This window comes from Marmota flaviventris, chromosome 10, assembly GCF_047511675.1.
Source record: "Marmota flaviventris isolate mMarFla1 chromosome 10, mMarFla1.hap1, whole genome shotgun sequence".
Classification (NCBI taxonomy): domain Eukaryota; kingdom Metazoa; phylum Chordata; class Mammalia; order Rodentia; family Sciuridae; genus Marmota; species Marmota flaviventris.
This window is the reverse complement of record NC_092507.1, coordinates 28,428,819-28,456,813: the sequence shown is the minus strand read 5'-3', so window position 1 is coordinate 28,456,813 and position 27,995 is coordinate 28,428,819. Positions and strand designations below refer to the sequence as shown.

General features: G+C 46.9%; 4 protein-coding genes across 5 annotated transcripts in view; 2 read left to right on the top strand and 2 right to left on the bottom strand.

The window, feature by feature from the left end:
* Positions 1–10,975, top strand: part of Mtf1 (metal regulatory transcription factor 1) — a 45,120-nt gene extending 34,145 nt beyond the window's left edge. Inside the window, exons 8-11 of the mRNA XM_027936962.2 lie at positions 151–253; positions 927–1,522; positions 4,052–4,115; positions 5,417–10,975. Coding sequence (XP_027792763.1) covers positions 151–253; positions 927–1,522; positions 4,052–4,115; positions 5,417–5,517 — 864 coding nt within the window. The 3' untranslated portion in view covers positions 5,518–10,975. The remainder of the gene's footprint in view (positions 1–150; positions 254–926; positions 1,523–4,051; positions 4,116–5,416) is intronic.
* Positions 10,976–11,093: 118 nt separating this feature from the next.
* Positions 11,094–12,347, bottom strand: C10H1orf122 (chromosome 10 C1orf122 homolog). Of its 2 annotated transcripts, none has more exons than XM_027936966.2 (3): positions 12,242–12,347; positions 11,816–12,017; positions 11,094–11,568 (listed from the first exon to the last, which is right to left on the bottom strand). In XM_027936966.2, the coding sequence occupies exons 2-3, from the start codon at positions 11,861–11,863 to the stop codon at positions 11,473–11,475; spliced, it is 144 nt and encodes a 47-aa protein (XP_027792767.1). In that variant the 5' UTR covers positions 11,864–12,017; positions 12,242–12,347; the 3' UTR covers positions 11,094–11,472. The 2 variants fall into 2 exon arrangements, with proteins under 2 accessions (XP_027792767.1, XP_027792765.1); XM_027936964.2 differs by lacking the exon at positions 12,242–12,347 and adding an exon at positions 12,108–12,201.
* On the top strand, positions 12,334–16,586 carry Yrdc (yrdC N6-threonylcarbamoyltransferase domain containing). Its single transcript, XM_027936963.2, has 5 exons — positions 12,334–12,759; positions 13,284–13,398; positions 13,524–13,643; positions 15,333–15,475; positions 15,757–16,586. The coding sequence occupies exons 1-5, from the start codon at positions 12,368–12,370 to the stop codon at positions 15,827–15,829; spliced, it is 843 nt and encodes a 280-aa protein (XP_027792764.2). The 5' UTR covers positions 12,334–12,367; the 3' UTR covers positions 15,830–16,586.
* Positions 16,587–16,804: 218 nt separating this feature from the next.
* Maneal (mannosidase endo-alpha like) lies at positions 16,805–23,072 on the bottom strand. The gene is made up of 4 exons (XM_027937674.2): positions 22,526–23,072; positions 21,301–21,410; positions 20,344–20,420; positions 16,805–19,147 (listed from the first exon to the last, which is right to left on the bottom strand). The coding sequence occupies exons 1-4, from the start codon at positions 23,070–23,072 to the stop codon at positions 18,511–18,513; spliced, it is 1,371 nt and encodes a 456-aa protein (XP_027793475.1). The 3' UTR covers positions 16,805–18,510.
* Between the last annotated feature and the right edge of the window lie 4,923 nt (positions 23,073–27,995).

Genomic DNA, 27,995 nt, shown 5'->3' with positions numbered 1-27,995 from the left:
TAGGGAAATGCTTGTCACTTGAAATATGAGAAGGTAAAAACAAGAAGAATACCAAAAGATCATTCTAGTTCAGCCACCCTGAATATATTCTCTAGTGGTGAGGAATTGTCTCAGGATGGAGAGTGTCACATCTCTGTCTCTCTTGATCAGACACAGGGCCAGGACCTCAGCACAATTTCACCAGCAGTCATCTTTGAATCAATGTTTCAGAATTCAGATGAATCAGCAATTCAGGAAGATCCTCAACAGACAGGTTGGTTACACAGACTCTTTCTGCTCACATCTCAGCCCTGGGAAAGGGGGTTCACTTGTTGACATAACAAATTACAGGCACAATGAAATATTTCAATTAGCTTAAAAGAAGCAGACCTTCTGTGGAGGGTCAGAGAAGGATGGGCCTTTCATTTCAGTTCCATCTGTTCTTGCAACTTTTCTTGGCTCTGGAAGAAAAGGGTTTCTTTTTCCAGAATCTCTTTTTGGCTTTAAGTAGGAGCTGTGAACTTTGCCTTTAGATGTGATACCCTGTTCATACATGGGTAGGACCTACTAGCCAGGCTTAAATCATATTGTGTTTGAACGGTAATCTGTCTATAAGATTATAACGGTAATCAGTTGTCGCAAACTATACTGAATAGTCATGTCCAGAAAAGAATGCCTAGTCTCTTCCAGAAAGAACTTAGTACACATTTTTTTAAAGTCATAAAACTTTTACTAGGTTATCACATTGAGGAAGAATGGTTGATCATGAAACCTGTTATATTGACCAGAGGTGTCACTAAATGAAAGCAGAAAGCCAGCCTACTAGCTGTAAAGGAATTGGCTGCAGCCAACTGTCACTGTCCTGTTTAGCCCATAATAACTGTGTTTTTGTGGCTCATGTAAAGCTTGGGATATGGATATATGTCTCTATTTCTTTTTCTTGCCAGCTGCCTTGATTGAAAGTTTTAATGGTGATGCAGAATCAGTCAGTGATGTTCCACCACCTGCAGGAAATTCAGCATCTTTATCTCTTCCACTTGTACTGCAGCCTGGCCTCTCCGAGCCACCCCAGCCTCTGCTGCCAGCCTCAGCTCCGTCCGCTCCTCCACCTGCTCCCTCCCTAGGACCCGGTTCCCAGCAAGCTGCATTTGGCAACCCCCCTGCTCTCTTACAACCTCCAGAAGTGCCTGTTCCCCACAGCGCGCAGTTTGCTGCTAATCATCAAGAGTTTCTTCCGCATCCCCAGGCACCGCAGCCCATCGTACCAGGACTTTCCGTTGTTGCTGGGGCTTCTGCATCAGCAGCGGCGGTGGCATCGGCCGTGGCAACACCAGCCCCACCACAAAGTACTACTGAGCCCTTGCCAGCCATGGTCCAGACTCTGCCTCTGGGTGCCAACTCTGTCCTAACTAATAATCCCACCATAACCATCACCCCAACTCCCAACACAGCTATCCTGCAGCCCAGCCTAGTTATGGGAGAACAGAACTTACAATGGATATTAAATGGTGCCACCAGTTCACCACAAAACCAAGAACAAATTGTAAGTATTCCATATAAATATACCCAGTGGGGTAAAGTGTATATACAGGGGTGATGTGTTCAGAGGCTTTTATTGCAAAAAGGGAAATGGCTAGCATGTCTACCCTGAAATGTGTAATTACCCCTTGTAGTTATTTTCGCCATAATCAAGTGGTATAAATACAGGGAATGCTGTGGTTAGCACCTATGATAAAGAGGCAGAGAAACAATCTTTAAGTTTACCTAGCAGTAGACACTTGAAAGAATATTCTATCTGCAGTTTAATCACATCATCTAGTACAGGAAAGCAGTCAACAGACTCCAGAGACTCAAGAATATTTCAGAAAATCATGTTGTCCCCAAGACTGATACAAGGGACTGATGTGACTGAGTCACACATAACCAAACAGCAATGACCAAGTGAAACAAATAAACTATGCTCTCAGAGCTTATCCTAAAGCCACTAGAGCCATTTTCTTTTCTTTTGCAGTGTTGGGAATTGAACCCAGGCCTTATGCATGCTAGGCAAGCCCTGTACCACTGAGCCACATCCCTGCTCCCTTACAACCATTTTCTAAGGAAGCATTTGATCTGATGACTCATTCATTTCAATGTCCTTTGAGAGCCGAGTATATGCCTGGTTACACACTGCATTTTCTGAAACATGCAGAAAACTGAGAAATTATGATTTCTTTTTTCCATAAAGACTTACATTCAGGTTAAAATTGCTGAAATGCCTAAAAGAAAGTTAATATTACCAGTAAAGTGCCAAATTACAGTAATAGTGATTAAAAACAAAACAAAACAAAAAAAGCAGCTCTTATTTATTGAACCCTTTCATTCTTCCTTCTTTCTTTCCTTTTTTTTTCCTTGAGCAGAGTCTCACTGTGTTGCCCAGGCTAATCTTGAACTCCTAGGCTCAAACAATTCTCCTGCCTCAGCCTCCCAATAGCTGGGACTACAGGCACATGCCACCACACCTAACTTAAGATTTTTATAAACTGAAGGTCTAACATGTGCCAATCATTACTTACATACATTATTTTTTACTTACATAATTTTTAGATTTTATTGAACAGATAGTACCCATATATACTTCACCCCCTAACACAGTTCTTACTGCCTCAGTATGTATCTCTATATGTCATATACTGTGTTAACAAGAACTTAACACATTACAACAATCCTAGGAGACAGGTGTGGTTTTAGTAGTGGATAGCTAAGGTCCAGAGAGGTTATGTGACTAGCCCAAGGTCACACAACTTACAGAGGCAAAGCTGGGATTTGAGCATAGGCAGACCAACCCCAGAGCCTGTGCTCTTGGTTTTTACATTGTGTGGCTAGATGAGGGATTCATACACTAAGGGGAAGGAATTATTGGGTTGTCACACAGATCAGGTGAGCCTTGACATGGGTAGAAACTAGATAGAGATAAGGATATACCAGGTAGGAGAATTTGTTGGTAGATATAAATAAACTGGAAAAGTAGCTTTGGACTAAATAATTTGAACACTCAAATTTCAGAAATGGTGTGCCAACCAGTTCTCAAGACATCCTGTTTCCATTATAGATAGGCAGCGTCATGAAAAGGCCTTTCCAGTGTTGTGATCCAATCTGCCTCCATAGAGTTGGTGTCCCCCAACCCCCCACATCTGCCCTGTGGAACTGCATGAAACAAGTGTCATTCTTCTTCCACATAATAAATAGGGGTCTCATGTTTTCAGCTTGTTTTATAGTGTCATCTCCTATAACTTAGCCAGAGACTTTCACTTTGTCTCAGATCATCCTGAGGCTTTTTTTTTTTTAAGGGGGAGAGAGAGAATTTTTTAATATTTATTTTTTAGTTCTCGGCGGACACAACATCTTTGTATGTGGTGCTGAGGATCGAACCCGGGCCGCACGCATGCCAGGCGAGCGCGCTACCGCTTGAGCCACATCCCCAGCCCCGCATTTTTTTTTTTTTAAGGAATAAAAGATGAAGAAAACAGAAACCCTTTAGTCAATTTACTAGGAAGTATATTAGTGTGATAAGGAAGCATTTGGTCTGATGACTCATTCATTTCAATGTCCTTTGAGAGCCGAGTATATGCCTGGTTACACACTGCATTTTCTGAAACATGCAGAAAACTGAGAAACATGTAAGTTCCTTAGCATTCAGCTTAATCCCTGAGAGGAAGAAAAGAACTTTCCAGCTTTCACAGAATAGGATAGAGGAGTGGGTAGCCTACAGGGAAAGCGAGCCTTAGGCTCCCTCTGAGGAGACCATCAGCTTGGGAAAACAAACAAACAAACAAACAAAAAACCTTGAAGAAGCCTTTGAACATGCAGAACCCACTGGATTAGGCAGCTGGGAGATAGCCAGCTAGCTACATTGTCAGGATGGAATGTCAAACAGTACAGAGGCCTCATGTCAGAGCACAAACAAAACATCACTCAGTACAAAATTCCCTAAACACTGAAGGGTTTCTGTCCTCTTGGATGGGAGGCTTCAGGACTTTGGATGTCTGCCATATTTGACTGGGCATAAGTGTGATTTTTTTTTTCCCCCCAGCAACAAGCATCTAAAGTTGAGAAGGTGTTTTTTACCACTGCAGTACCAGTAGCCAGTAGCACAGGTATGTAACTCAATGTTAGCTTTAAAAGAAAGTCAACTCTCTGGGCCCCTTGAGTCAGAGTAAATTATTGCTTTGCCCTGGTTTTTAAAACTTCGAAAGTCTTTAAACAGCCTCAATTAAATCCCCATTGTACTGTTTGTTAGCATATTTCATGTTTCACAACTACTGGAAGTTAATGTAATTCTAGTATAAATTCCATGTTTATCATTCTTTACCTAGAGTTCTTTTCCTTTCAGATACATCTTTTAAACATAAGCCAGGAAAAATTTTTGAATCACAGTTAATGCTAAAGAGGGCAGTTGTTAATTCACTGGACTCTTTTCTAATTACAGTAAGGAAGAAATAGCATCTGGGTCAGAGACTCATGCATAGCTGAAAGATCCTTTAATTTTAAACTCTTTCTTTTGTGGATTAAGAAACCGGGATCCAAACAAATTAAATGACTCCCTCAAGGTCATAAGTGAACTTGTGGGAAAGCCAGAGCACTAGCTCTCAGGCCTCCTTGGCCCCACCCTTCTCTCCTGTTCCTTGCTCTTTGCCTCTGTTGAGACACATGGCCTGGCTGAATTCTGGGCCGAATTCAGAGCGTGAGTGCACAGCACACATGAAAGAGACAATGAGAGTGAATATGAACGTGTACCCACGCCAGGCTGGTTATGTAAAAGGAGATCCACTCTGTCTACCATGTGTCAAACACTGGGGCCACACAGGAGTGGGACAGCCTGAGGAGCTCAGTCTGAACAGGTCCTATGCCTGTGGAGAGGGCTGCAGGTGGATGGCAGCAGTGCTGGGCATGGGTGCCAGGCACCTTGGAAGAGCTTCTCCAAAGCCAGGCCTCTGCACAGCCTGCAGGGAAGCACTGCCTGGGCAGCAAGAGGAGGGCAGTCAGCTGGGTGTTAAAAATGAGACCAAGTTCTACAGAAGAACAATGGTCCTGGGGGAGTTTAGGCAAAAGGAAGAGCCCAGAGGCCCAGAGGTATGAAAAAGATGTCAGGAGAACGGAGGCATCAACCATGCCTGCCTTAGAGGCATAGCAGAGAAGGAAGGTGCATCTAGATGGGTGTGTGGCTCTCTAAGGAAGGGGCTTTGTCTTGGAGGGATGGGGAGTGTCAGAGCCCTCCCCCCGCCCCCCCCAAGGAACCTGGTCCAGTTTAAAGCAGAACAAAGCCTGGAGTGTGGCACCCATTCTTCCCAGCATCCTGCCTCCTTGGCACTCAGCCCTCACACAGGCCATTCACCCCTGCCCCTCAGGCCTCTGCCCTCAGCTACTTGAAGAGCAGTCTCTCTCGCCTCTCTCACAGGGAGCTCTGTCCAGCAGATTGGCCTCAGTGTTCCTGTGATCATCATCAAACAAGAGGAGGCGTGTCAGTGTCAGTGTGCATGTCGGGACTCTGCAAAGTAGTGGGTGGCTGCCTGGAGAAAGGGCTGTTCTTCCCCCCTCCAGAGCTGAATCCCCAGCCTCCTGATGGTCCCAGCCCACAGCTGCCACCCCAGACTTTTTCCTCACCCCTGTCGCCTGTCATCATCCTCCACAAACCCTTTTCCTGTGAGCAAAGCAGATAGGCCAAGGCTCCTTCAGACCCTGAGACAGAAATGTTAAGTGCCATGGATGTGTCAGAGTTCCTGTCCCTCCAGAGCCTGGACACCCCGTCCAATCTGATTCCTATTGAAGCACTACTGCAGGGGGAGGAGGAGATGGGCCTGACCAGCTTCTCCAAATGAAAGGCCCATGTGTGCTCACCTCCAGGAAGAGGGCAAGCAGGAAGCATGAGGTGTGATGCCTGCCATCATGGGGTCAGAAATCAGAAGAATGAAGAAATCTGCTGTTTGAAAGCTTCACCTTTCAGACGTATTTTCTTTATTCACATCCCAGGAACATCCATTTTAAGGAACTGATCTTTGGAAAAAAAAAACAAAAACAAAAACAAAAAACAAACAAAAAAAAAAGCTAAGTTATAAATGAACTTTTTGGCTGCACTGTATGTCACTTTTGCTTATTGTCATGTGAACTTGGAAATTAAGGTTACTCGTATGCATAAAAATTCTAAATGAAAGGGTGTGGTTTCCATCAATCTGGTACTGCCCAGCACTGGCACTGGGCTCTTTGTGGATGGGCAGTAGAGTTCAGTGTGTTGGCGGTGCTCCTCCTCCCTGTGTGTCTTTTACTCTGAGGCTGACTCCTGCTCAGAAGGCCAGATCTTCACTCCATCTAAATGGGCAGTGGCAAGAGCAAGTGAGACAGCTGTGACTTGGACAGGGTTTGGGTGAGATGGCTTTGCTGTTTGCTATTGGTGTCAGTAGAGCTCAGGGTGGATGCTGCAGGGGCTGTCCTGCAGTGTGCTCAGCACAAATGGGCAACTTAAAGCCTAGTCCACCAGCTATGGGATGATCTGGTTCTGATAGGGCCCAGGCAAGTTGTTGACTGCTGTGTGTCAATGATGTGTGTGCAGAGCAGGCTCTAGCAACACAGTCACACTCTTTGCCTTCCTGGTTCTTTCCATCTCTCATTTTGCTTGCCAGGGCTTACAGGTCATAGTGAATTTTCCTTGGGGAAATCCCTGTTTTGTGCTACAGTGAACATGTGGCTTATGGCCAGTTGCCAGATGGTGGTCTGCCTTCCTTTTAATGGTATTTTCCTCCTCAACAGAATGGCTGTGTTTTGCTTATCAGGAGAAGGTGCGAATTGAAGGGAGTGTGGATGAGGTGGCAGGTAATTGGCAGGCCAGGTATTCTGGTTCTAGGTTCTAGCCAGGTTTTTGGTTGCCCTCTCCTTTCTCCAGCCCTCACTCTCTGGATTTTGCATACAGCCTAGTACAGTGCAAACAAGGATGTGACTTGCTCAGCTTAGTCATGTGATTTCTAAACAAAAAAGAAAAAAAAAAAAAAAAAAAGAAAACCACGATGATCTTCTACTCAGGGTAAAACAAAATAAAAAATTCCCCTTCCACCAAAAAGCCTGAAATGTTGCAATAAGTTATCTCATTTGGAATGTTTAAGTTGTATTATAGGAAAAAAATTTTTTTGATTTGATTTGTATATAGAATTATATCCATCTGTCTCCCTTTGGCTTCAAGTCATTGCCTCTTAAAATAAAACATAAAATACAATCCACACTAGAATGGAAAGTGTCTCTCATCAGGCTGTTTAATGTAGTTATGAGTGCTCACCAAGCTCAGAAGCTAGGCATGACCCAGGGTGTGGAATAGGCCTCTGTCTCCCAAGAACCCTTTCCCTGCCTTCAGCAAAGAGCAGGGTTCCCCACACAGGACAGGAGAGATCTGCACTGGTTACTTCTGCTGTCTGGGCTGTGACTCAGAGCCAGCCAAAACAGTATCTAGAGCAGATAACTTACCTGGGAGCCAGAGGCCCTACCTTCAGCCAAGATGTTCAGGGACAAGCGTGAATAAGAGGGAGGTGATAGTGGTGGTGCTGTTACTGCATGAAGAGAAACAAGCTTCACTGCAAGCAGCTGATTTCATTCTAGGAGTCTAGCCAGAGAATGGATCTCTATTTGACCTTCTGCATGCCTTTCCAAAACAGTGGTGGGTTTTGGCAACCATTGACCTCAGCAGAAATTAATGAGGCAGGAGGATTCTTCGTTTACCACTCCTGGGAATCCAGCTGCTGAGCATGGGTTGTCCTTGACTATCTCTGGGCCTCATAAGAAGCTTTTGAGCATGGCCCTTGTTATCTTCTCTACAGCTTCTGAGAGACCAGCAAGTGGGACCCCAAAGTTAGTTTGTGTCAGAAAGTAGTGATGACTTTCCCACATGCCTGTCTGGGAACTGAGGTGGGAAACAAGAGCCCAGGAAAGGACATGTGAAGCATCTGTTGCTTAAATACTGCTTCTTCCTGGTTAGCCAGGGTTGTGCTCATGTTGGGGCCCTAACCAGGTTAGTGGCTTTTACACCCTCTACACTTTGGAAGTGGGTGAAGAAACATCTTAAAACAGTGTTCTGGCTGACGAAATTTTTCTAGTTGAAGTATCTGCCTCTTACGGGTGTGATTTTAAATGACAAAGACTATCAGATCCCATCAGCTTTTGAAAAATCATTAATTCATTAATGTGCTTCAAATGCTACAAGTGGTTGTGCAGAGCAGGTTTTTTCCACAGGGTAGATAGACTTTCTTTCCTTCCTCATCCAGAATTCCTTCCCTCCCCATTCTCCTTTTATCAGCTTGGCTTCTAGTGCCAAGGACCTTGGAGAAGAGAAGGTTTCTTCCCAAAGTGAAGCCAGAAAGAACCTTCAGGAAGAGAATTGTTTCCCAAACCTGGGAATGAGCCTAGGATAAGGTTAGGAAGGGTGAGTTCTAGCAGGTGGAATCAAGCCTCTTTTTCTTCCCATGGTAACGTTGACCATTTCACCCATTAAACCAGTACTTTCAGTTCCCGCTAGTATTTCATTAGACTGCTTCTTCTAAGGGTGCTTATCAGCACCAGGGTTTAGGAGGTAGTAGGAAACTAGCTGGCACCACCAAACTGCCTTAGTGAATTTGGCCCTTCCCAGACAGGCAAGTGGGGCATTGAGAAGGTGGCCCAGTCTTTTCCTGACATGGTCTGGCCAATCTTACAGGGTCATCACTGGTTTGGTGACAGGAGTGGTGTCATTTATTGAATTCCACCCACCTTTAGAAGGAGGTCATGGTACAAAGCCCAGGAGAGGCCTTGAGATGTGAAAACCTCTCTGGGTGGAAGGCAAGGGGCTTCTCTTCACCACCTCTGGGAGAGTCGGTAGATGGGAGATTTATTTTCAGGGTCAAGGCAGTGGGCTGATGGGGATAATGGAGGGTAGGTGGGTTTTCCTGAGAGACTTTGTATAATGCTGAATGTATCCAGAGGGACAAGTTTGCAGAACCTCATATTGGTATATTAAAGAAATAATAAAATAAAAAAGCACTTTAGGTTATTTTATCTTTAACCCAATTGCTGCAATTTCTGTTGTGTATATATATACATATATATACTTTCCACAAAGTTTTATTTTTTGCTCAGAATAAAAAGTTAAATTGAGGTGTGAAAAGAAAAGCACTTACCTTGGTGCAATATGTGTAGCTTGACGGTCGTTGTCCCATGTGGCCCTGGCCTGGCCACGTTTTCGCTCAGTGAGCCCTGTGCTCTGAGACTGTCCATAGGGAAACACTATTATGCATCCCCAGCAGCTGCTGAATCTATGCAAGCCTTCCCTGCTCCCCGGCGCCCCCTCAGGCTCTCGGAAGAACTGCTGTGGATGTTTTCTTCTGACTGTTGAGGCCCTTTTTCACCACTTCTTGGTCCCTTGCCATCTTTCCCCTCTTCACCATTATAAAGTGATGCCTGAAGGGAAGGAACAGGTTGTTCCTAGGTAGAAACCTGGCACCTTCTAGACTTTTGTATTTGTAATCACATCCATTGTCTTTAATCTTAAAAACTCGAGCGTCACAGGAACCATTGATTTGTGGAACTACAATATTGTTCAAGAGTTTACAATTTTCTTATATCACCAATCAGAAATATGTTTGGGAGGTCAACATGAGCCATTTCTGCACTGCTCCCCATACCACCTGTGTTAGTTCTAAGAAAAAAGGCTTCCAGCCTTTATTAAATCCAGTAAACAAAGCTATTAATAGTCTGCTTTATCAATTTTCTTCCTTCTTCCTCACCTCCTCCCATGTAATCTTTAATTCTTAGGCTATAGACCAGAGAAGTTTTAAATGCACTTCAGCCAAAGCAGAAAGATTTTCATTTTTGCAATATGCAAGTGGTTCTGCTCATACAGAGGGGAAAATTGTCCAATCCTTAACATTTGGGGGAGGGAGGTTGGCAACAAAACCGAATAATACATATTTCTGATTGGTCAGTCCATTTAGCCTGTTTCTTCTTGCATATTCCTGGGCAGAGAGGGAAAGGGTCTGTTGTTTCTTCTGCCCTTTGGGGGAGCTGATGATCACAGTCTGGGCATTTCTCACTGGTACTCTTGATCAAGAAGACTTCTCAGTCTGCACTGAAAAATGCAAATTAAACTGGATCTTTATGTCAAGGTGTACATAGTACAAACTTTTTTTTACTGGAAGCGAGGTTTAAAACCACACACTGCCCTTTTGGTGGTGTGCCTGCTGGGCCAAAAAATTGGGTGATAATGTCATGTCACTTTCTCAGCTCAATGCAGTTTCTACTTTTTCTTATGGGAAAATTTTTCATAAAACCTTTTTCACCAAAACCCAGGGGTGTTTTTTGCAATATCCTTGTCCTTGTAGTGGTGCCAAGTCAGAGGCTTCTCTTGCCCTTTTCCTCTTATGTTCTCAGGCCTCCTAAGGGCTGTTTGACTCAACAGTCTACATCTTTGGTTGTTTTGGAGAAAGCAGGGGGTGGGTTCAGAGTTCAAAGTGGCTGTTCCCTTTTCCTGTGAACTGCCCCTAGTCCCCTTTGAGGGAAGGTGGCTGGAAATAGGTTTTTGCTGGGTTTCTGGCTCAGATCTTCTAGCCAGGAAAGGCAAGAGCCCCCAAGAGCCTTCTTTTTTGACACACACTAATCATTGGCTGGAGTCTTGGTGACACTTTTTTAAATCCCAAATAGTTTTATTTGGATTATGTAAAAGTCTATCAAATTAAGTGTGAAACATGGGAACAATAGACTTCCACTGAGCGATATGAAAACGTTACAGGTTCAGTACTTCCAAAGGAAGAAACCTCCAAACCCAAAAAGAATAAATATGAATTTGTATTTTTGAAGAATGTGAAATAATGGTGTTTGCTTAATTGCTCATTTTGTATAAACTTAATATTGTACTTTAAAATATCTGCTAAGAAGTGAAAATTTAACTTTTTGGAATTGAAAAGCAATATTAAATACTAATGAAATCCTAATTAAATGCTTATTTAAATTTGGTAGTATCTGTGGCATTTCTTCCCACCCCTGCCCATGGATGACATTTTTCCACCACACCCCCTGCCCAGTCATCAGTCTCGGAGAGGGGACAGAAAGGAAAGGTCAGTCACCAGGAGAGTCTGCAGGTTTCCTTTTAATCAAGGCTCTGCTGAAAGTTTTTTGGGGCTAAGAGCCCCCAAAGGATGAAATGGACACGTAATACCACCTGGAACCCCCAAAGCAGGCCAGACCACTCTGGCGAGCACTGCTGGTCAGCCCAAATCCGAGTAATCTGACTGGGTATTCGTTGGCTACATTTCAAAGCCCAGCACTGCCTTCAGCCAGGATGAAGTCGGAGTGAACCCAGCTGCTAGCAGAGCTGCCACTCCAGGCTGAGGGCCAAGTATCAGCCACACTCAGTGAAGACTGGCCCCTTTACTGAAGGGAGTTGTTCAGAGTCCAGCCGCCAGCCCTGGGGAGGGAGAAAAGTCAGGGTGTCCAGCTCGGGGATGGTCAGGGCTCCGCAGCTCCATCACCAGCATCCTTTGGAAAGCCACCTCTGGCGGAGACTGATGACTGGGAGGGCGCTCCAGGTTTCGCTGAGACGTTCTAATTGCAACAGAAGGGGGAAAAGTGAGCTTGGGAGGAAAGGCCTTGGATTAGGCCCCGCAAAGATAAGGCCACTTGGCATTTGGATCAAGTACTTAACTTTTTTAAAACCTCTCGCCCAGACCAAAGGAGGTTAAGGGTAAAGCGCTGGAGACGCTCTTCCACCCTCCAGGGGAAGCTAAGGCTTGGTCAGTCCAGCAAGTGAGCAGACCCCACCCCCCAGGCCCAGCCCGGGGTGGGCACTGACCCCGCCACCAGCTGGCTCCGGGCGCCGGCGGCCCAGCTGCCGCAGCATCTCCTCGCAGGCGGCGATGGTGTCCAGGAGCTGCCGCTGCCGCTGCTCCACCGCGTCCAGCAGCTGCTGGGCGCGCTCATCCCGGGGCGGCTGCGGGGGTGGCCTCCCGCCGAGCCCCAGCCCCGCCTTCCCGCGGTCCACGCCTGCAGCCTCCCTGCCCGGGAGAGAGCGAGACAGATGGTCAGGGCCGGCGCTTGCGCGGGGTCCGAGCCCCTTCCCCCCGCCCCGACGGGCCCCCTCTCACCCCCGTGACCAGTCTGAGCCCGGGCCCCATTCCATCTCCGCCTGCGCGGCCCGACCACCGCCCCCCTTTCGGCCGCCCCCCCTCCCCAGCGCTGCGCTAGGGCTCCGCAAAGCTGTGCCCCGCCCCGTCCCCACCGGTCTCCTTCAATCCTCCTGGGGGTCGCGGTCCCTTTAAGCTGCCCGGCGCGGAGGTGGGGCCGAGCCTCCCGGACCGGAAGCTGGTTATGTGCGTCACTTCCTCCCGGAAGCTGGCCTAGGCGGATGTCTCCGGCGCAACCGTGCACGGGGCTGAGGGCCGCAGTGGCTGCCAGCGTGGGGTTGAGCAAGGGGCCGACGGGCTCCGCTCGTAGCGGACGCCTCCTCCGCCCGCCAAGCCCCGCTCTAGCGGCGACGGGGGGCCGGCTGTTGCGGCTCCCGGGAAATGGGGCCGTGCAGGCCGCAAGTCCTGAGCGCGCTGGCTGGACCGAGGCGCTGCGGGCCGCCGTGGCCGAGCTGCGCGCCGGCGCCGTGGTGGCCGTCCCCACAGACACGCTGTACGGCCTGGCCTGCTCGGCGAGCTGCTCGACAGCACTGGACGCTGTGTACCGCCTCAAGGGCCGCAGCGAGACCAAGCCGCTGGCCGTATGCCTGGGCCGCGTGGCCGACGTCTACAGGTGAGGCCGCCCCGACCCGGCCCCGCTGGGGGCGGCACCGCGGGAGGGGTTTCCGGTGACAGGCTTGGGAGACTGAGGCGCAGAGAGCGGGAGGGGCTTGTCCAGGCTCACCAAGGAATCCGGAACTGGAAATGTGTACTGAGCTCTTAACGTATGCCAGGCCTTGAACTAGAGAGGCCAGCAGTTCCCTGTTCTCTTGGCGCTCTTGTGCGCATGGGGAGGCCATGGGGGAAAAAGGAAACAGTTCTCTGGAAGCTTAATTTAGCAGCGAGTGCCTTGCAGAAAATAAAACGCGGGGCTTGATAATGCCATGCAGTTGTTGAAATCCCTGAGACAGGCAGTGGACGCCAAGCCTGGTCTCCTTCTCTTAAGCCCTGCCTTCTGGAGTTCTTCTGGAGAAGAATCAGGGAGACAGGCAGATTTCACTTAGGCCCATAAAACTTTCCTGGATCTGACTCGAGTCTGGGAAAGAACCACACCAGAGGTTCTCCATTTTGAGTGGATTTTGCTCCTTTATTTCTCAGATATTGCCAAGTGAGAGTACCCGAGGAACTCCTCAAAGACCTGTTGCCAGGTCCAGTGACCCTGGTGATGGAACGCTCAGAAGAGCTCAACAAAAACCTGAACCCCTTTACTCCTGTGAGTCAGATTTTCTCCAGACTTCCTGGTCATTTTTGCTTTCATTGGGATCCAGACCAAAGGTAACCCCCTACCCTTTCCAGCCTTCCTGATGATCCCCCCCGCCCTTTACCCTTGCTTCTTAGCTTGTAGGTATCCGGATTCCTGACCATGCCTTCATGCTGGACTTGGCCCAGATGTTTGGGGGACCTCTTGCTGTCACCAGTGCCAACCTCAGCTCCCAGGCCAGTTCTCTGAATGTTGAGGTGAGAGTCACCCAGTCCTTTGAACCAATGGGCTTGATGGTACATAGGAATTGCCTGGTGGGAGAGTTGCTCTTTGGATTCAGCAGAGGGAAGGCTACCCCGTTGACGTGGGTTGGGGAAAGGAATCTGAAACATGTAAAGGTTTTATCTCTTAAGTTTGAGAAGCAGTGGAGAACTAATGTTTTTTTTTTTTTTTTTTTTCCTTCATTTTGTCTTGTAATAGGAAAGATTCTGATAAATAAAGTTATTGTTTCCTTATTTTTGTGGGGGTAGCAGTTGTGGGAGACTAAAGAGTTAGGTTATAAGTCTTTTTTACAATAGTGCTGTTTAAATAGATGAAGAAGTTGTGCTTCTGGTGCACAACTTTAATCTCAGCTACTCAGGAGTCTGAGCCAGGAGAATTGCAAGTTTGAGGCCAGCCTACGCAACTTAGCAAGACCCTGTCTCAAGATAATTTTTTAAATAAAAAGTGGTGGGGATGTCGGTCAGTGGTAGAGCCCTTGCCTGACATGTGCAGAGACCTGGGTTCATTCCCCAGTATAACAAAAAAGGGAGCAAGAGAGCGGTATGATGGGAGGGAGAGAGAAGAAAGGAAGGCAGGTAGGTAGATAGATGAAGTGAAAGCTCTCATCTTGGTCTTGTGATTCTGCACAAGCCAGGTCAGGGAAAGGATCAATGCTAATCCCATTTTGGCTACTTGGATTAGAATGAATAAGAACATGGCCAGGTATGGTGGCTCATTCCTGTAATCCCAGCAACTCTGGAGGCACAAAGATTGCAAATTCAATGCTGGCCTGACATTGAAAACAGCAAAACTCTGTCTCAGAATTTAAAAACTTAAAAGGAGCTGGGCAAGTAGCTCAGTGATAAATCACCCCAGTACTGAGAAAAGGGAAAAATAAAAAAAGAATGAGGATGCAAATTTCACTTTTCTTATTAAACACAAATGTGAAGTTTTATGAGGTGATATAGGCTCTTTAATTTGTTAGCAATGAGTAGACCCATCTAACACAGTAACTGCCATTTATGACTCCCCCCATCCTGAATTCCCAGTCCTAATTCCACTGAAGTGTCTTCACTAGGGGGTAGGGCAAGCTCTAGCTCAGTTAATGATCCAGTTCATTATGTGGTAGGAGCATTCCCAAGGATCCACATCCCAAGGATTGAGTATGGTGGCATGTACCTATTTTTCTCTCCCTGTCCTGATCCAAAGTTCCATTAAGGTCCAGAATCAGAGTGCTAAAGCTGGAAGGATCCTTGGTCATATAGTTCAGGCCCTTTATTTTATAGACCTGGATAATATGATTTTTATTTGTCACACAATCCAGGGTTAAAGACCACATCTTAATCCCCACCCGGAAGCCCGGTCATTGTATTTATACATCCCTAATTAAGCAGTGTGTGGAAATTCCTTTTGGCATAGCAAGGTTTTTCTTTAAATTCTAGGCAGGTGTTACTTGGGATGCTAACCCAGGAAGGCTACAGACTCCAAAGGGTTCTCTATCTTAGGTATTAACATAGGGCCTTGGAACAGCTGGCCTTAACTAAGTGAGGCTCCTTCCTCTGCCCAGAGGGAGATGTCTCCTATTTTAAAACTGAAGCTTCTGTCTTATTTATGAGCCATGTGTGAAATGTGACATCATTGCAGATGCCAAAGATTATGGCCATGCTCTTCCTTTGCTTCCACAGGAGTTCCAAGACCTTTGGCCTCATTTGTCCCTGGTCATTGATGGGGGACCAATTGGGGATGGTCAGAGCCCTGAGTGTCGCCTTGGTTCTACTGTGGTTGACTTATCTGTGTCTGGAAAGTTTGGCATCATTCGTCCAGGCTGGTAAGTTGGAGGAGTATAATTTGAAGGAGGTTAGGAAGATGAAAAACAGCTTTGACAAAACGAAGGTTGTCACTCCTATCTTGCTGTGAGCGGGTGCTGGTAGGCATGGAGAAATGGAAGGTGCAGTGGGACTAAATTTATATTTGCTGGTGTTTGCTGGCTTTTTTAGGTTTCATCAAGTGTTTGATAAACAGTAAGTTGAGAGATCCCTGGTCACCAGGCTTTGGTAGACTCAGGGCTTTGAGAAGTCAGGTTGTAACTGTCCTCTGTATCCTCCTCAGTGCCCTGGAAAGCACTACAGCCATTCTCCAACAGAAGTACGGGCTACTCCCCTCACACAGGTCCTGCCCATGAAATTCAGGAGAAGGACCCAAGGACAGTGCTGGATACTATGTGTCTGTCCACTGGTGATTGTCAAGGCCTCATTTGCAGAGGCCACTGGAGCCACATCACTAGTCTATTCTTTAGGCAACACGTCTTTCTGAATACTAGACCAGAAGCTGCTGGTTTAACCACTTTGTGGGAAGGTTATATTTCTTCTGTGGTTGCATACATCAGCGCAAAGCTGAATAAAAAGGTTAAGCACATTCCTAGGGTGGGTCTTAAATCTGATCAGTTTCTCCTCTCCCTCCCTCTCTCTCACATTGAAAAGTAAGCTGGTCACAGTGGCTCAAGCCTGTGATCCCAGTAACCTGAGGCAGAAGAATAGCAAATTCGAGACCAGCCACAGCAGCTTAGCCAAGCCCTAATCAGCTTGAGACCCTGTCTCAAAATTCAAAAAGGACTGGGGATGTGGCTTGGTGGTTAAGAACCCCTGGATTCAATCACCAATACCAAAAAGTCAGGTTACCAAAAGCAAGGGTTTGCTGGCTCCTCAAACTGGAACCAGGTTAAAATAAAAATTGTAGAACTGCAGACCAAACATTTTCCTCCAAATCTGTGGGGCCAGTAGGGTGGTTGTGATTGCCTGGCAGGGAGAGTTGTCATTTTGGCTTGAAGGGAGATTTGATTGGGGGGGAGGGGCTGCAAATTAAATAATACTGGAAACCAAATCCTTTTCAGCCAGTGACTTTTTCTTATTTATTTATAAAATAAATTATAGTTGAATATATGTATATGCCTTTATTTAACTCCAGTGTTTACTCAGCAGCCTTTTATCTTTGTTCAGTATGTATACCAAATGTTAGACATAACTATTGTTGGGCATTTGAGCTTTGTTTTTCTTTACTATTAAAAAATGCTATTAAACGTTCTTATAGGGGCTGGGGATGTGGCTCAAGTGGTAGCGCGCTCGCCTGGCATGCGTGCGGCCCGGGTTCGATCCTCAGCACCACATACAAACAAAGATGTTGTGTCCACCGAAAAATAAATAAATAAATATTTAAAAAAAAAAAAACATTCTTATAAATGGTTTATTTTTCTTTTGAAGTAAATTAATTCCTTAAGGTAGGATTGCTTGGTCAAAAATGTATATATGCTTTTATGGCTCTTGATGTAGCCTTCAGAAGAACTAAATCAAGTTTCATTGCATCCACAATGTGTAAGGATGGCTGCCCCTTCCTGCCAGCCCTGCTGTCTTTTTCAAATTGTATGTGTGTGAAATGAAATTGTTATAGGTCAACATCCAGCACTTTCAAGTGTCCCTGCCTGTTTTGGCTTCCCCAATGAAGTCGCAAGCTAGGTGGCCAGAGCTGCTTATCTATCTGAAAGGGTTTAGTGTTAGTTACCTAACTGGAGTTAGATGTCCTTGAGAAGACCTGGGGTCCACTTTCTTCTCTTTCCACTTGTACCCTATTTCCCAGAATTGTGATTCAGTCTTAAAATACTCTTAGTATTGGGGTTTCCAACATACATTATTTCAAGTATATCCTAAGGATCTTGCCAAGAATGTGTTCCAGGATCCTGTTTTAATGCAATTTATTCGTAGATAAACACTGGTTTGTTAACTATTCCCTCTAGAAATCTTAGGTAAACTAGTAACTTATTAAGCAAACCCAATCTTCACTGTGCTAAAACTATAGTCAGCCCAGCCCATATATCATTTTGTCCCAGAATCTGACTCAGGTCAGAAACAGGTCTTGAGGGCAAAAGGAGTGTGGACTTGAGAATACTGCTTGATACTTCATTAGTAAAAATCACAGTAGTACTGAAAGCGGTTCTGACAAGTGGGCCTTGTTCAGTTCGGGCAGCTAAAGGGAGAAGGTATCCTACTACTCTGCCTGGAACTGAAAGTTCATCCCAGAAAAAGTAGGTTCTGGAGCACAGAGGTATTTTCTTTGAGGAAAAAGAACTGAACTCTCAGCACTGGGTACAACTGCCAAAAAGAAAAACTTAAAACTGTGCCCAAGCACTAGCTACAAGGCCACACCAAATAAGGAAGGCTGATTCCTATAAGTTTCAGAAGGACAGGAGCCATTCCTCAGTCAAGTTTTCCCCAGCACCTAGCACATAGTAAGGTGCTCAGTTTGTGAGTGTTGAATAAATGTGTGAATGTTCAAGACGACTTCCTGGTAATTGGGTTCAGGAATCTACTGGGAGGAGCTTCAACCTATAAGTTTCCTTTTAGAAAGTCTTGGAAGTGGTTGCTTGTCTTCCAAGAAGACAATGTTGTAGGGAGGCTGGCAGAAAGGAGCAGGGTGCATGCTAGCTCAGAACCCTGAAGTCCTTCCAAGAGCAGTAGTCGGGTGACTCCACTAGACAACCACCACCTGCAGCAGAGTTCAAAGCTAGCAGAGGTTGTATGAAAGTGTTCTGAGGAGGATGTGGTGGAGCTGCCTGGGCCAAGTAAAAGTCACCTGCCAGCCTCTACTCTTTCCTTGGGAATACCACCTCACTTTCCATCACAGGTTACCCCAGCACTGCTTGCCTGAGGAACAGACTCTTCTATAGGGGCCCTGGCTTCATGGCCCACCCAGAAGCACTCAGCTGCTCACTTGGGGACCAGTGAGTGCCTACAGCCTCAGCTGAGCCACCTGGAAATATCTTCCAGTGAGGCTTGGAGACCAGCACACCTCATGCCCTTGTTCATGGGCCCCTCACATCAGCCACTGCTCCTTCTCTTTTATGAAATGCTCTGCCCAGCGGCGGGTCAGCTCCAGGTACAGACTGGGCTGATGAGGCAGGTAGTCCAGATACAGGCGTGTTGGTGTCTTCTTGGGAATGGCCTTCTCGATCTGGGTACCCTCGTGCCACTCATTGAAAGAGGTGATGGAAACGATCTCAGGCCTCACAGTCAGGGCTGCTTGCAGGGCTGTCTCATAATACTTGCCATTGACCCTGTTCCGAGTATTGTGGTTGTTCCAGGGTCGAATGCTAGTGTCAATGTAGCCAGGCCCCACACTTGGAATGAACATGAGGTTGTTGGCGTCACAAAAGTTCTTAACAGCTTTCCAGTTCTGGTGGGAGGAGCCAAAGGAGAAACCGTTGGAGGCAAAGTAGGTGTACATGCCATCAAATCCTGCAGCAAGGATGTCGTGGGTGTGGCCCTCCTCCACCAGTAGTGCTATAAAGACCCCATCATAGAGAGTGTTGCGGATTGAGTGGGGCCCATTTGGTGTCAGGAGGTGGGCCCAGGCTTCAGGGGATGTTAGGTATGAGTCGTAGATATAAAAGAGTGGGAGGCTCTTGCCAATGCTGTTCTTATAGCGGTAAAACGCACCATGGGATCCATATCTGAGGAGCAGGAGGAAGGAGCCTGAGTTGGATGCAAGAAACTAGCACAGCTTTAGAAGCAGCCACATTGGGATTGTTCTCAATGCCCACAGCACAATTTGGGATTCAACTAGTCTGCACAGTTGGACTTACCAAGCCTCTAAGTAAGAACCTTGTTCCCACCTTCCTTTCCCCAGCCTTGCCATTACTAAACCTCACTTCCCCATTTGAGGCACACCACCACCATCTTTGATATGAACTGCAACACTAGCCATTTAACTGGTCTCCAGTCTTCCATTTCTACCTTCCTATAATACAATTTTTATTTTTAAAATGTAAAGCAGATCTGACTGCTAGTTTATCACCACATATAAGGCCCCACCTGCTTGATCTGACCCTGCCTACCTCCACTCCTGCCATTATCTCACCCATCTCCACTACCCATCTGGCCTTTTGTTCCCTGTCATGTCGGGCTTGTCACATCTTAGGGCCTTGACATTTGCCAGTCTTCTGGAATTTTCCCCTTACCCCAGATCTTTGCAGAGTTTTCAGGGGGAAATGGGGGCTGGGGATTGAACCCAGGGTCTCCGGCATGCTAAGTAAGCTACATGCTACACTCCCTGCACCACACCCCTCCCCTGGCAAACACTTTTTTTGAGTTAAACACATTTCACATAGTTATGGAAACTGGGAAGTCCAAGAGCAAGGTGCCTAACAGATTCAGGTTGCCTCTGATCACAGAGTCCCCAGGACTGGAATTGAAATCCAGGTAGCCTGACTTCAAAACCAGTAATTTCTTTCTGTATTGGGGGATTGAACCCGGGGCAATTTACCACTGAGCTACATCCAACTCTTTTTTTTTTTTTTTTTTTTTTTAATTTTGAGACAAGGCCTCACTAAGTTGCTGAGACTGGCCTTGAACTTGCAATCCTCCTGCCTCGGTCTCACAAGTGCCTGGGATTATAGATGTGAGCCACTGCACCCTGCTAAACCCAGTAATTTACTACAAACAGCTGCTGGGAACACATGCAGGTTGGATCTCTTGACCTTGCCCTCCAGACTTTTTATCCCTTTCTCTCCATTTTGATCCCCATTAGAACCCTAGCCCCGCAGCACCATGTAAAAATAAATAAAATAAAGGCATTATGTCCAACTACACCTGAAAAATAAATTACACACACACACACAAATAAACCTAGCCCCCAGAACAGCCTTACGTATCAATGATGTACTTGATGTTGTCATGTACAGTGATGTCATCCCGGCCCTTGTAGGGTTGGATATGGAAAGCCACCTGCCACAAACAAAGGATTTACTGGTCAAGAGATTGTCTGTCCAGGGGCCACAACAAATAAGGCTCATGCTCCAAACACGGTCTGTAGGGGAAGCTGAGTTCAGGAGAAAGCCTGGCAATGGTGGGCACAATAGAGTTAAGACTGACACTATCCTTCTAGACCAAAAAGAAAAAAAGGAGAAGGACAAGAAATTTGCTCACCTTCCACAACAGGGCATCTAGGAATCATTCTGGTGGGCTGCCACGGGATGGCTGGCAGGTTTCAACCTATGTACCAGTTCCAAGTGATTGGCACTAGCTGCCTGAAACAATGGGAAGCTGTGTTGATGGGAAAAAGTGCCTTGATCTGTTAAATGTGATAGTGGTGGACTCAGGAATGGGACATGTAGCTCCTGTCATTTTTCTTCCTCTGCCACAGTTGTGGAGATTGACCTAATTGGTACATTTAGTGAAAATAACCACATGCTTACTTCGTGTCCTTCCACTTGAAGGTGAGCTGATGACCTGTGTTGTGGCCCACTCTGTGATGCCCAGCGCTGCCTCCTGCTAGGGAGTTGGATCCAGAATTCAATCTGTAGGTCCATTAGCACTTGCCTAGCCTGTATCCAAGGTCAGGCTCTCCAAACTAACTTCTGTTGTTATTTAATAAAAAAGTGGTATTTATTTAGTCGCCCATCTATCCTATATTTATTTTTCTCAAGTAAGGAAAGTAAGTGTGACACAGGCAATGCTTATGAGAACCCTCCCCCAACACCACACTGGCTCCCTATTTGCCATCCCTGGACTACAGCCAAGAACTTCCCTAGGGGCTTTTTTCTGTAGGCAGAGGAGGAGGAGTCTCCAGAATGAGAGAGCACATGACCTCTTCTTTGAGACTCACCTGGATGTTGTACTGGTGGGCTGTATCCAGAATAGCAGGTACAAGATCATCTGAGGGTTCCCCGTTATCATCAGCCATGCCAGGTGGGTACCAAGAGAGAACCAAGACGCCTGAAACACAACATAGAAGACACTTTAAAGGTACAGAGTCTCCTCAACAGACTTCTGTTTCCTGGCAGATGATTTCCCACTGAAAAACTATTCATGGAAACCTTCTGCCAGGTTCATTTCCTGCAGAACCAATCCCAGAGCTTCGGAGCTGTCCATGCCTGCAGTGCTGAATCGCTCTGGCCCGGAGAGCCATAGAGCACCAGGCAGGTCAGAAGGCTTTTGGTTCCATCAGCAAATAGCAGAAGAAAGTGGAGAAGGTGGCCATGCCACACCCACCCAGAAGCCCCAGTCCTACCTTCCAAAAAGAGGATCACCTCTGAGGTCTCACATAGAGTAGAGGCCTGTGCAAAAAGTCATCTTGGTGTTTCTCAGAGCATTTGCCGTGACTGACTGTGCCTCTAGACTGTAAACCTGAAGGATGGCCCCTGTCTTGTTTATCTTTGAATATTTCTCACCCCTCTCTTTGTCATTCCTTGTTTTCCCCGTCATTCACAAACCATCTCCAGGTATCCTATTGAAATGTACTGCAAAATGTAGCAGAATTTAGTGATAAAATCTGAACCAACTGAACATGCCAGCCTACAAAGGAGACTCCCAGGGACCTGTCCTGTGGATAGGCACTTGATGAAAAGCTCCTTCTTCCCCCAAGCAGGGTCTGTCATACAACATGGGCAAACTTTCCTCTCTACAGCCAGCAAAAGCAAGAAGAGCCGTGGCTCTTCCCTGTACCTGATGTGAAAGCAGAGGTCATACCAGGCTTTATTCCTTTGAACCCCAGACTCCTGAGGAACCAGGAAACCCAGATTTTCACTTCCCTGGAACCCAAAAGCCCAACAGATTTGAAGTTTCTGCCTCCCTCTCTTTGCTGTCCCTAAGCAGGACAGCTCTAGCTGCTCCGCCCTGTAGGAAGGCTCTGGAATTGGGGGTCAGAAGGGTCCAGAAAGGCAATTGGAATACTAAAAAGAAGGCGCAATGCCGCGTAGTGGGCCCGTAATGGGAAGGAAAGGCTAGGAAGTCAAGTTGGAGGTTGAATGAAATCAAAGGGCCGGTGACAGGAGCAGATGTGGAACGAAAATGGGGAAGATGGGCGAGGTTGAGGGGTCCCGGGAACTCACCGATGGCGGCTTCCTTGAGCTGGGTCATGTGCTCCCGCAGCACGTCAGGGTCCCGGGAGCTGTAGGGCCCCAGCTCTGGGTAGAAGCTGGACCCCAGGTCATCCGGGGGACTGTGACGGCCGCGGGGATAGCTGGCCGAGATCTTGGGGTCCCAGTGCGGCACCATGACGTGGTCCCAGTGGATGTAGTGGCCCTCGCGCCGCGGGCTCCCGTACCACGAGTAGTAGAAGGCGTGGAGGTCCGAGTAGACGCGCAGACTCTGCCCGGGGGCGGACTCGGCCTCCGCGGGGACCGGCCCGGCCGAACTGCGCGGTTCCGCGGTGCGAGGCGGCAGCGGCGGCGGCGGTGCGGCGGGGGCGGCCGGGGCCCGGGCGGCGGGCGCGGGGGCCCCCTCTGGACGTCGCTCAAAGGGGGCCAGCTCCAGGCCCGGGCCCAGCGCGGGTAGTCCGTCCGGAGCTTTGAGTGTGCGCAGGCCCATGAGAGTACCGAAGGCGAAGAGCAGCACCAGGAACAGCGCGATGCAGGCGCGGCGCCGCCGCCGGGCCATGGCGGCCCCCCGTTTCCCCGGGCCCAGCCCCGCTACCTCCCGGTGAGCAGCGCCATGGCTGCCCGCCCGGCTCTCACCGCCACGCAGCCTGCGCGCGACTCAGGGAGACCGCGACGCAGAGCCGGGAGAAGCGTGGGCGGATCCCGGACTCTCCCCGCAGTGCGGGCGGGCCCCGCACACAGAGAATGCAGGCGGCGTAGACCAAGTGGTGACAAGCTGAGGGGGGACCGGACAGCAGCAGAGACCAGCTCTGCGAGTTCCAGGCCAAAGAAGCAGAAGCCTAAGTCACGCTGCTGGGACAGCGGGGTGCAGGCGCCTGGCTTGGGAGAGAATGCAGATCTTTGGAGTTCAGGAGATTGTCGGTGTGGCAGCGTTGGAGCCAGGATGAGGGGAGCAGAGGGCTGGGTGGGGAAGAAACAGGGTGTCTATGATGCTTTTGCCCCAAGGACCCTCTTCTCCCTCGACCCTTCCTTACTGACTTCACTGTACCCCTCCCACTGGTCTCAGTCACCAACCATCCTTATTTGCCACAGGCCCTGCAAACCCAGGGCAGCCTCTGAAGCCTGGGGAGGGGGACATCTGGAAATCCCCACCCTACAGACGCTGGCTATGGCCTTGGAGTTGCAAGACCATGACTTGTGCAAGGTCACATTGACCAAGCCTAAACCAAGGGTCAGGACTGGTTCTCCAGAGCTCTTTGCACTACTCAGACTGGCCGGTCTTAGGTCACTGCCATCCCTGAATTCTCTCTAGAGATTATCCTAGAGTAGGTAAGGATTAAATGAGATGGTTCCCCTAAAACACTTTGTACAGTGTCTGACAGAGAAAATGCTTACCAGTTCCCCATTCTTCCTGAGCTCTGATCTTATATATCTGTTAGACACCAAGGGTTCCAGAACAGGATCTGTCACCCAGTTCCTAGATCTGTCTGATCAGGGAATCACACCAGACCCTGGTGTGATGTTCTATGGACAGTTTTTTGCTCACTGTTGTTGAGAGTCACTTTGTTGCCCACACTGCTCTATCTGCAGTCTAAAAGAGTTTGTGTTAGCACAAAATGAAAGAACAGGGTGCAAACTTCATGAATCAGCACAGCCTTTCTTCACTGGTGGAGTCCCGCCTTTGATGGACCCACTTTCCTGGTGGAAAATGAGCCACTGGCCAAAGAGGGGGTCTGTGCTTATAAAGGTTACAATGAGAGGTGACTTAATTATTGACAGAGCGTGTCTAATGGTGGGTGTGGGGTCAGTGTTCAGTATTTATCTCTTTCCCTCCAGGGTCCCATTGTACTGTCAATGGGAAAGGATTTATTTTGGGAAGGGTCAAGGCTCTGGCTTCCTCCCAGAGACTGCCAGTCTAGCTTTGATGGATGGCTTCTCCCCAGGGATTGTCTTGCCCCTGGGAAAGAATGTATTGGGAAAGGATCAATGTTATCAATGTGTTGCCTTCTTCCTCGCTCCCTCTTTCCAGGCCACACTATTTGGGGGTTTGTCATTTTCTATCTTACAGTTTGGTATAATATAAGCCATCTACTTCTTTTTTCTTAAGTAAGAAAATTGTTGAGAGGGGAGGGGAAGGGGGGATAGGAAGGGCAGCAGAATAAAATAGACATTATTATTGCTGTATGTATATACGTGACTATATGACCAATGTGATTCTGCAACCTGTACAATCAGAAAAATGAGAAATTATACCCCATTTGATTCAAATATATGATATGTCAAGATCATTGTACTGTCATGTGTAACTAATAAAAAAAAATAAAGCAAAAGAAAAAGAAAATTGTGGGGAACCCAGGAAGAGGAGTAACAAGGTTGGGAAATGTTTTTAAGCCGGAGACCAGGAGAGTGAGTTTGACAAATTCATGGTTGTAAGTGTAAATGAGGTAGAATGCTTTCAGGTCCAAATCACAGGCACCTGATTCAAACTGGCTTAAGCAATATGGAAGTATATCAGCTCGCAAAGCAGGAAGTCCACTGATGGGGCAGGGTGGGTAGATTCCCTGGCCCAACAATGTCATTTGGAACCCAGATATTTCTAACTCACTGCTGTGCTGTCCCCACTATTGACTTCATGCTTAAACTAGCTCCCCTCATTTCACAAAATGTCTGCTACAGCAACTGAGCCCTATTCCCAGTACAACAGGTGATGGACAATAAGACTAATTTTTTTTTCCCAGAAGTCTAAACAAACATCCTGAATCTCACTGGTCTTATCTGCTTTAGGCCTGCTTACCCTAAATTGCAGACAAAGGGAATGGAATTACCATGAAGAAATTAGATTAAATTTTGGAGTGGTTTAAATGTTCTGGAGAACACCATAATGTTTGCCAAAGACTGAGATAACTCTTTTGGGAATGAATGAGAGTGAGAAGATAAAAAGAACAGGGATGCAACTTTCAGCATTATTTAGAGGTTGAGCAGCAGCAGAAGAGAGCCTATAGGTTGGGCATGTGGCCTGTAACCCCCAGCAACTCGGGAAGCTGAGGTAAGATCAAAAATATCAGGCCAGTCTCAACAATCTTAGTGAGCACCTCAGCGACTTAGCAAGACCCTGTCTCAAAATTTTTAAAATGAAATAAAAAGGATTGGGGATGCAGCTCAGTGGTAAAGCACCCTGGGTTCAATCCCCAGCAGAGCAGAGAGGGGAGGCACCTATACCAAAGGACAAAATTATAACAATTTAGCTGAAAGATCTTAATTGACTTTAAATTTTATTCTAGAACAGGGTAACACTGCACTCCATAAAATAAATTGTGTGGTGCTGAACTGAATGGAAGACAAGGGTCTTATAGGCAGAGAAACGCTGAAGAAAGTTGAAGCAAAAGAACAAAAATCAGACTGCTCATTTCAAAATCACTTTCCTTATAAGGCAGGAATAGAGAGAACAATAGGAAAATAATGGATTAGTTAACCTCAAATTATTTCAGGTTTCTTCTTTTATGTAAAGATTAACTCCATTATCATGTCTATTGAAACTGCCTGTTTGGGAAATTTGGCTGTTATCTTTGGAATCCTGATTTCTTGGAAGGTCAGATAAACAGCTTAGTTTCCAGCTTGGTAAAATGTACCTTTAACAAGCGTGACTCCGTGTTGATTTTTAGCCTGGTCGGCTAGGGCCCAGTGCAGAATTTCAAAACAGTGACTCTCTATAATAGTTATTTATTTTTTGGGTGCTGAAGTTTGAACCCAGGGCTTCACACATGCCAGACAAGCAGTTTACCACTGAGCTATATCCCCAGCCCACTAATTTTCTTCTCTCTTTTTAAAAATTATTTATTTATTTATTTATTCTTTTATTTATTTGGTACTGGGGATTGAACCCAGAGGTGCTTTACTGCTGAGTTACATCACCAGTCCTTTTTATTTTTTATTTTGACACCAGGTCTCATTGAGTTGCTAAGGGTCTCACTGAGTTGCTGAGGCTGGCCTTGAACTTGCAATCCTCCTGCGTCAGCCTCCAGAGTTGCTAGGATTACAGGGTACACCACTGCGCTCAGCCCCAGTGATTCACTTTAAAAAGGAAATTGAGAAAGAATCATTACAGAGGGATTAAGATTGGGAGTGGGTGGTGACAGTTTTGGACAATTTATGGGTAGGTGTTTCTTGAGCTCTTGGCTGTTCTACTCCTTCTAAGAATGACTTGAAACACAATGGTGGTCCCCATTGGCCATTCCTGGAGTCCTTGACATTGCCTCCTGGCCATCATCCTTTGATCCAGGGCTATAACTCTGAGCCAAGATGAATCAATAATAGCACCCTCTTTTCCATTGTACCAGTCATGGTAACTGACCCCTCAATTACGATCCTCTGACTTTTTTCTCCCTGGTAGAGAGGATTGATTTAATACCCTCTAAAGGTAAGGCCATTGCGGGAGAAGGGATAAGCAACAGAGAGAAGTAGTCATGTTAGAAACCTGATTTTAGTTCACCTGAGACCTAGTTTAAGTGTGAGTTACCTTTTCCTGCAAGGAAGGTGAGCAGATGGAGCAGGCTTTATTGATTGTGCATAGATCTCAAGCAGAGATTGAGAGTCGTGGGAACAGGAGTCATTTAGAAGGCAATCCCAGGGGCTGGGGATGTGGCTCAACTGGTAGCGCACTCGCCTGGCATGCCTGCGACCAGGGTTTGATCCTCAGCACCACATACAAACAAAGATGTTGTGTCCACCGAAAACTGAAAAATAAATATTAAAAAATATATATAATAGAAGGCAATCCCAGGAAGCAAGAGTGAGGAATTGAGAAGAAGAAGACAACAAAGAAAGAAAAGCCAGATCTATGGTGCATTGGGTTTTTAATCTTATTATATATTATTTATTTGTTTTTACAGTACTGGGGATTGAGCCCAAGGGCACTCTATCACTCAGATACACTCCCAGCCCTTTCAGTTTTGTTTTGAGACAGGGTGTCCCTAAGTAATCTGAGAGCCTGTGTTATGGTTTGGATGTGAGGTGTCCCCCAAAAGTTCACACAGGAGATAAGGCAAGAGGGTTCAAAGGAGAAGGGATTGGGTTGTGAGAGTCTTAAACCAATCATGAATTGATTGCCTGATCGGGATTAACTGAGTGGTAACTGAAGTGGAAAGGTGTGGGTGGGTGCGTGGGTTTGGGGTGTATATTTACATCTGGCAAGTGTACACTGCCCTCTCTGCCTCTTATCATGATGTGAGCTGCTTTCCTCTGCCGCATTCTTCGGCCACGCTGTTCTGTCTCACCTGGAGACCTGAGGAATAAAGCCAACTGTCTATGGATTGAGACCTCTGTAACCGTGATCCCTAAATAAACCTTTCCTCCTTTACAGTTGTTTTGTTTGGGTCCTTTAGTCACAGCAGCGAATTAGCTTGACTAAAACAGCCTGGAACATGTGATCTTCCTGTCTTAGTCTCCCAAGTAGCTGGGATTACAGGCATGTGCCACTGTGCCT

Bases quoted from the DNA above. Each gene is read 5' to 3' on its own strand.
- C10H1orf122 (XM_027936964.2), bottom strand. From the start codon at position 12,142: ATGGAATGGGGCCCGGGCTCAGACTGGTCACGGGG. The intron at 12,018-12,107 runs GTGAGAGGGGGC...TCTCCCGGGCAG, and splicing joins GGCTCAGACTGGTCACGGGG to GGAGGCTGCAGGCGTGGACC. The intron at 11,569-11,815 runs GTCAGTGCCCAC...TGTTGCAATTAG, and splicing joins CGGAGCCAGCTGGTGGCGGG to AACGTCTCAGCGAAACCTGG.
- Yrdc (XM_027936963.2), top strand. From the start codon at position 12,368: ATGTCTCCGGCGCAACCGTGCACGGGGCTGAGGGCCGCAGTGGCTGCC. The intron at 12,760-13,283 runs GTGAGGCCGCCC...TTTATTTCTCAG, and splicing joins CGCGTGGCCGACGTCTACAG to ATATTGCCAAGTGAGAGTAC. The intron at 13,399-13,523 runs GTGAGTCAGATT...CTTGCTTCTTAG, and splicing joins ACCTGAACCCCTTTACTCCT to CTTGTAGGTATCCGGATTCC.
- Maneal (XM_027937674.2), bottom strand. From the start codon at position 23,072: ATGGCCCGGCGGCGGCGCCGCGCCTGCATCGCGCTGTTCCTGGTGCTG. The intron at 21,411-22,525 runs GTGAGTTCCCGG...GTTGTGTTTCAG, and splicing joins GCTCAAGGAAGCCGCCATCG to GCGTCTTGGTTCTCTCTTGG. The intron at 20,421-21,300 runs GTGAGTCTCAAA...TGTTTGTGGCAG, and splicing joins CCCACCAGTACAACATCCAG to GTGGCTTTCCATATCCAACC.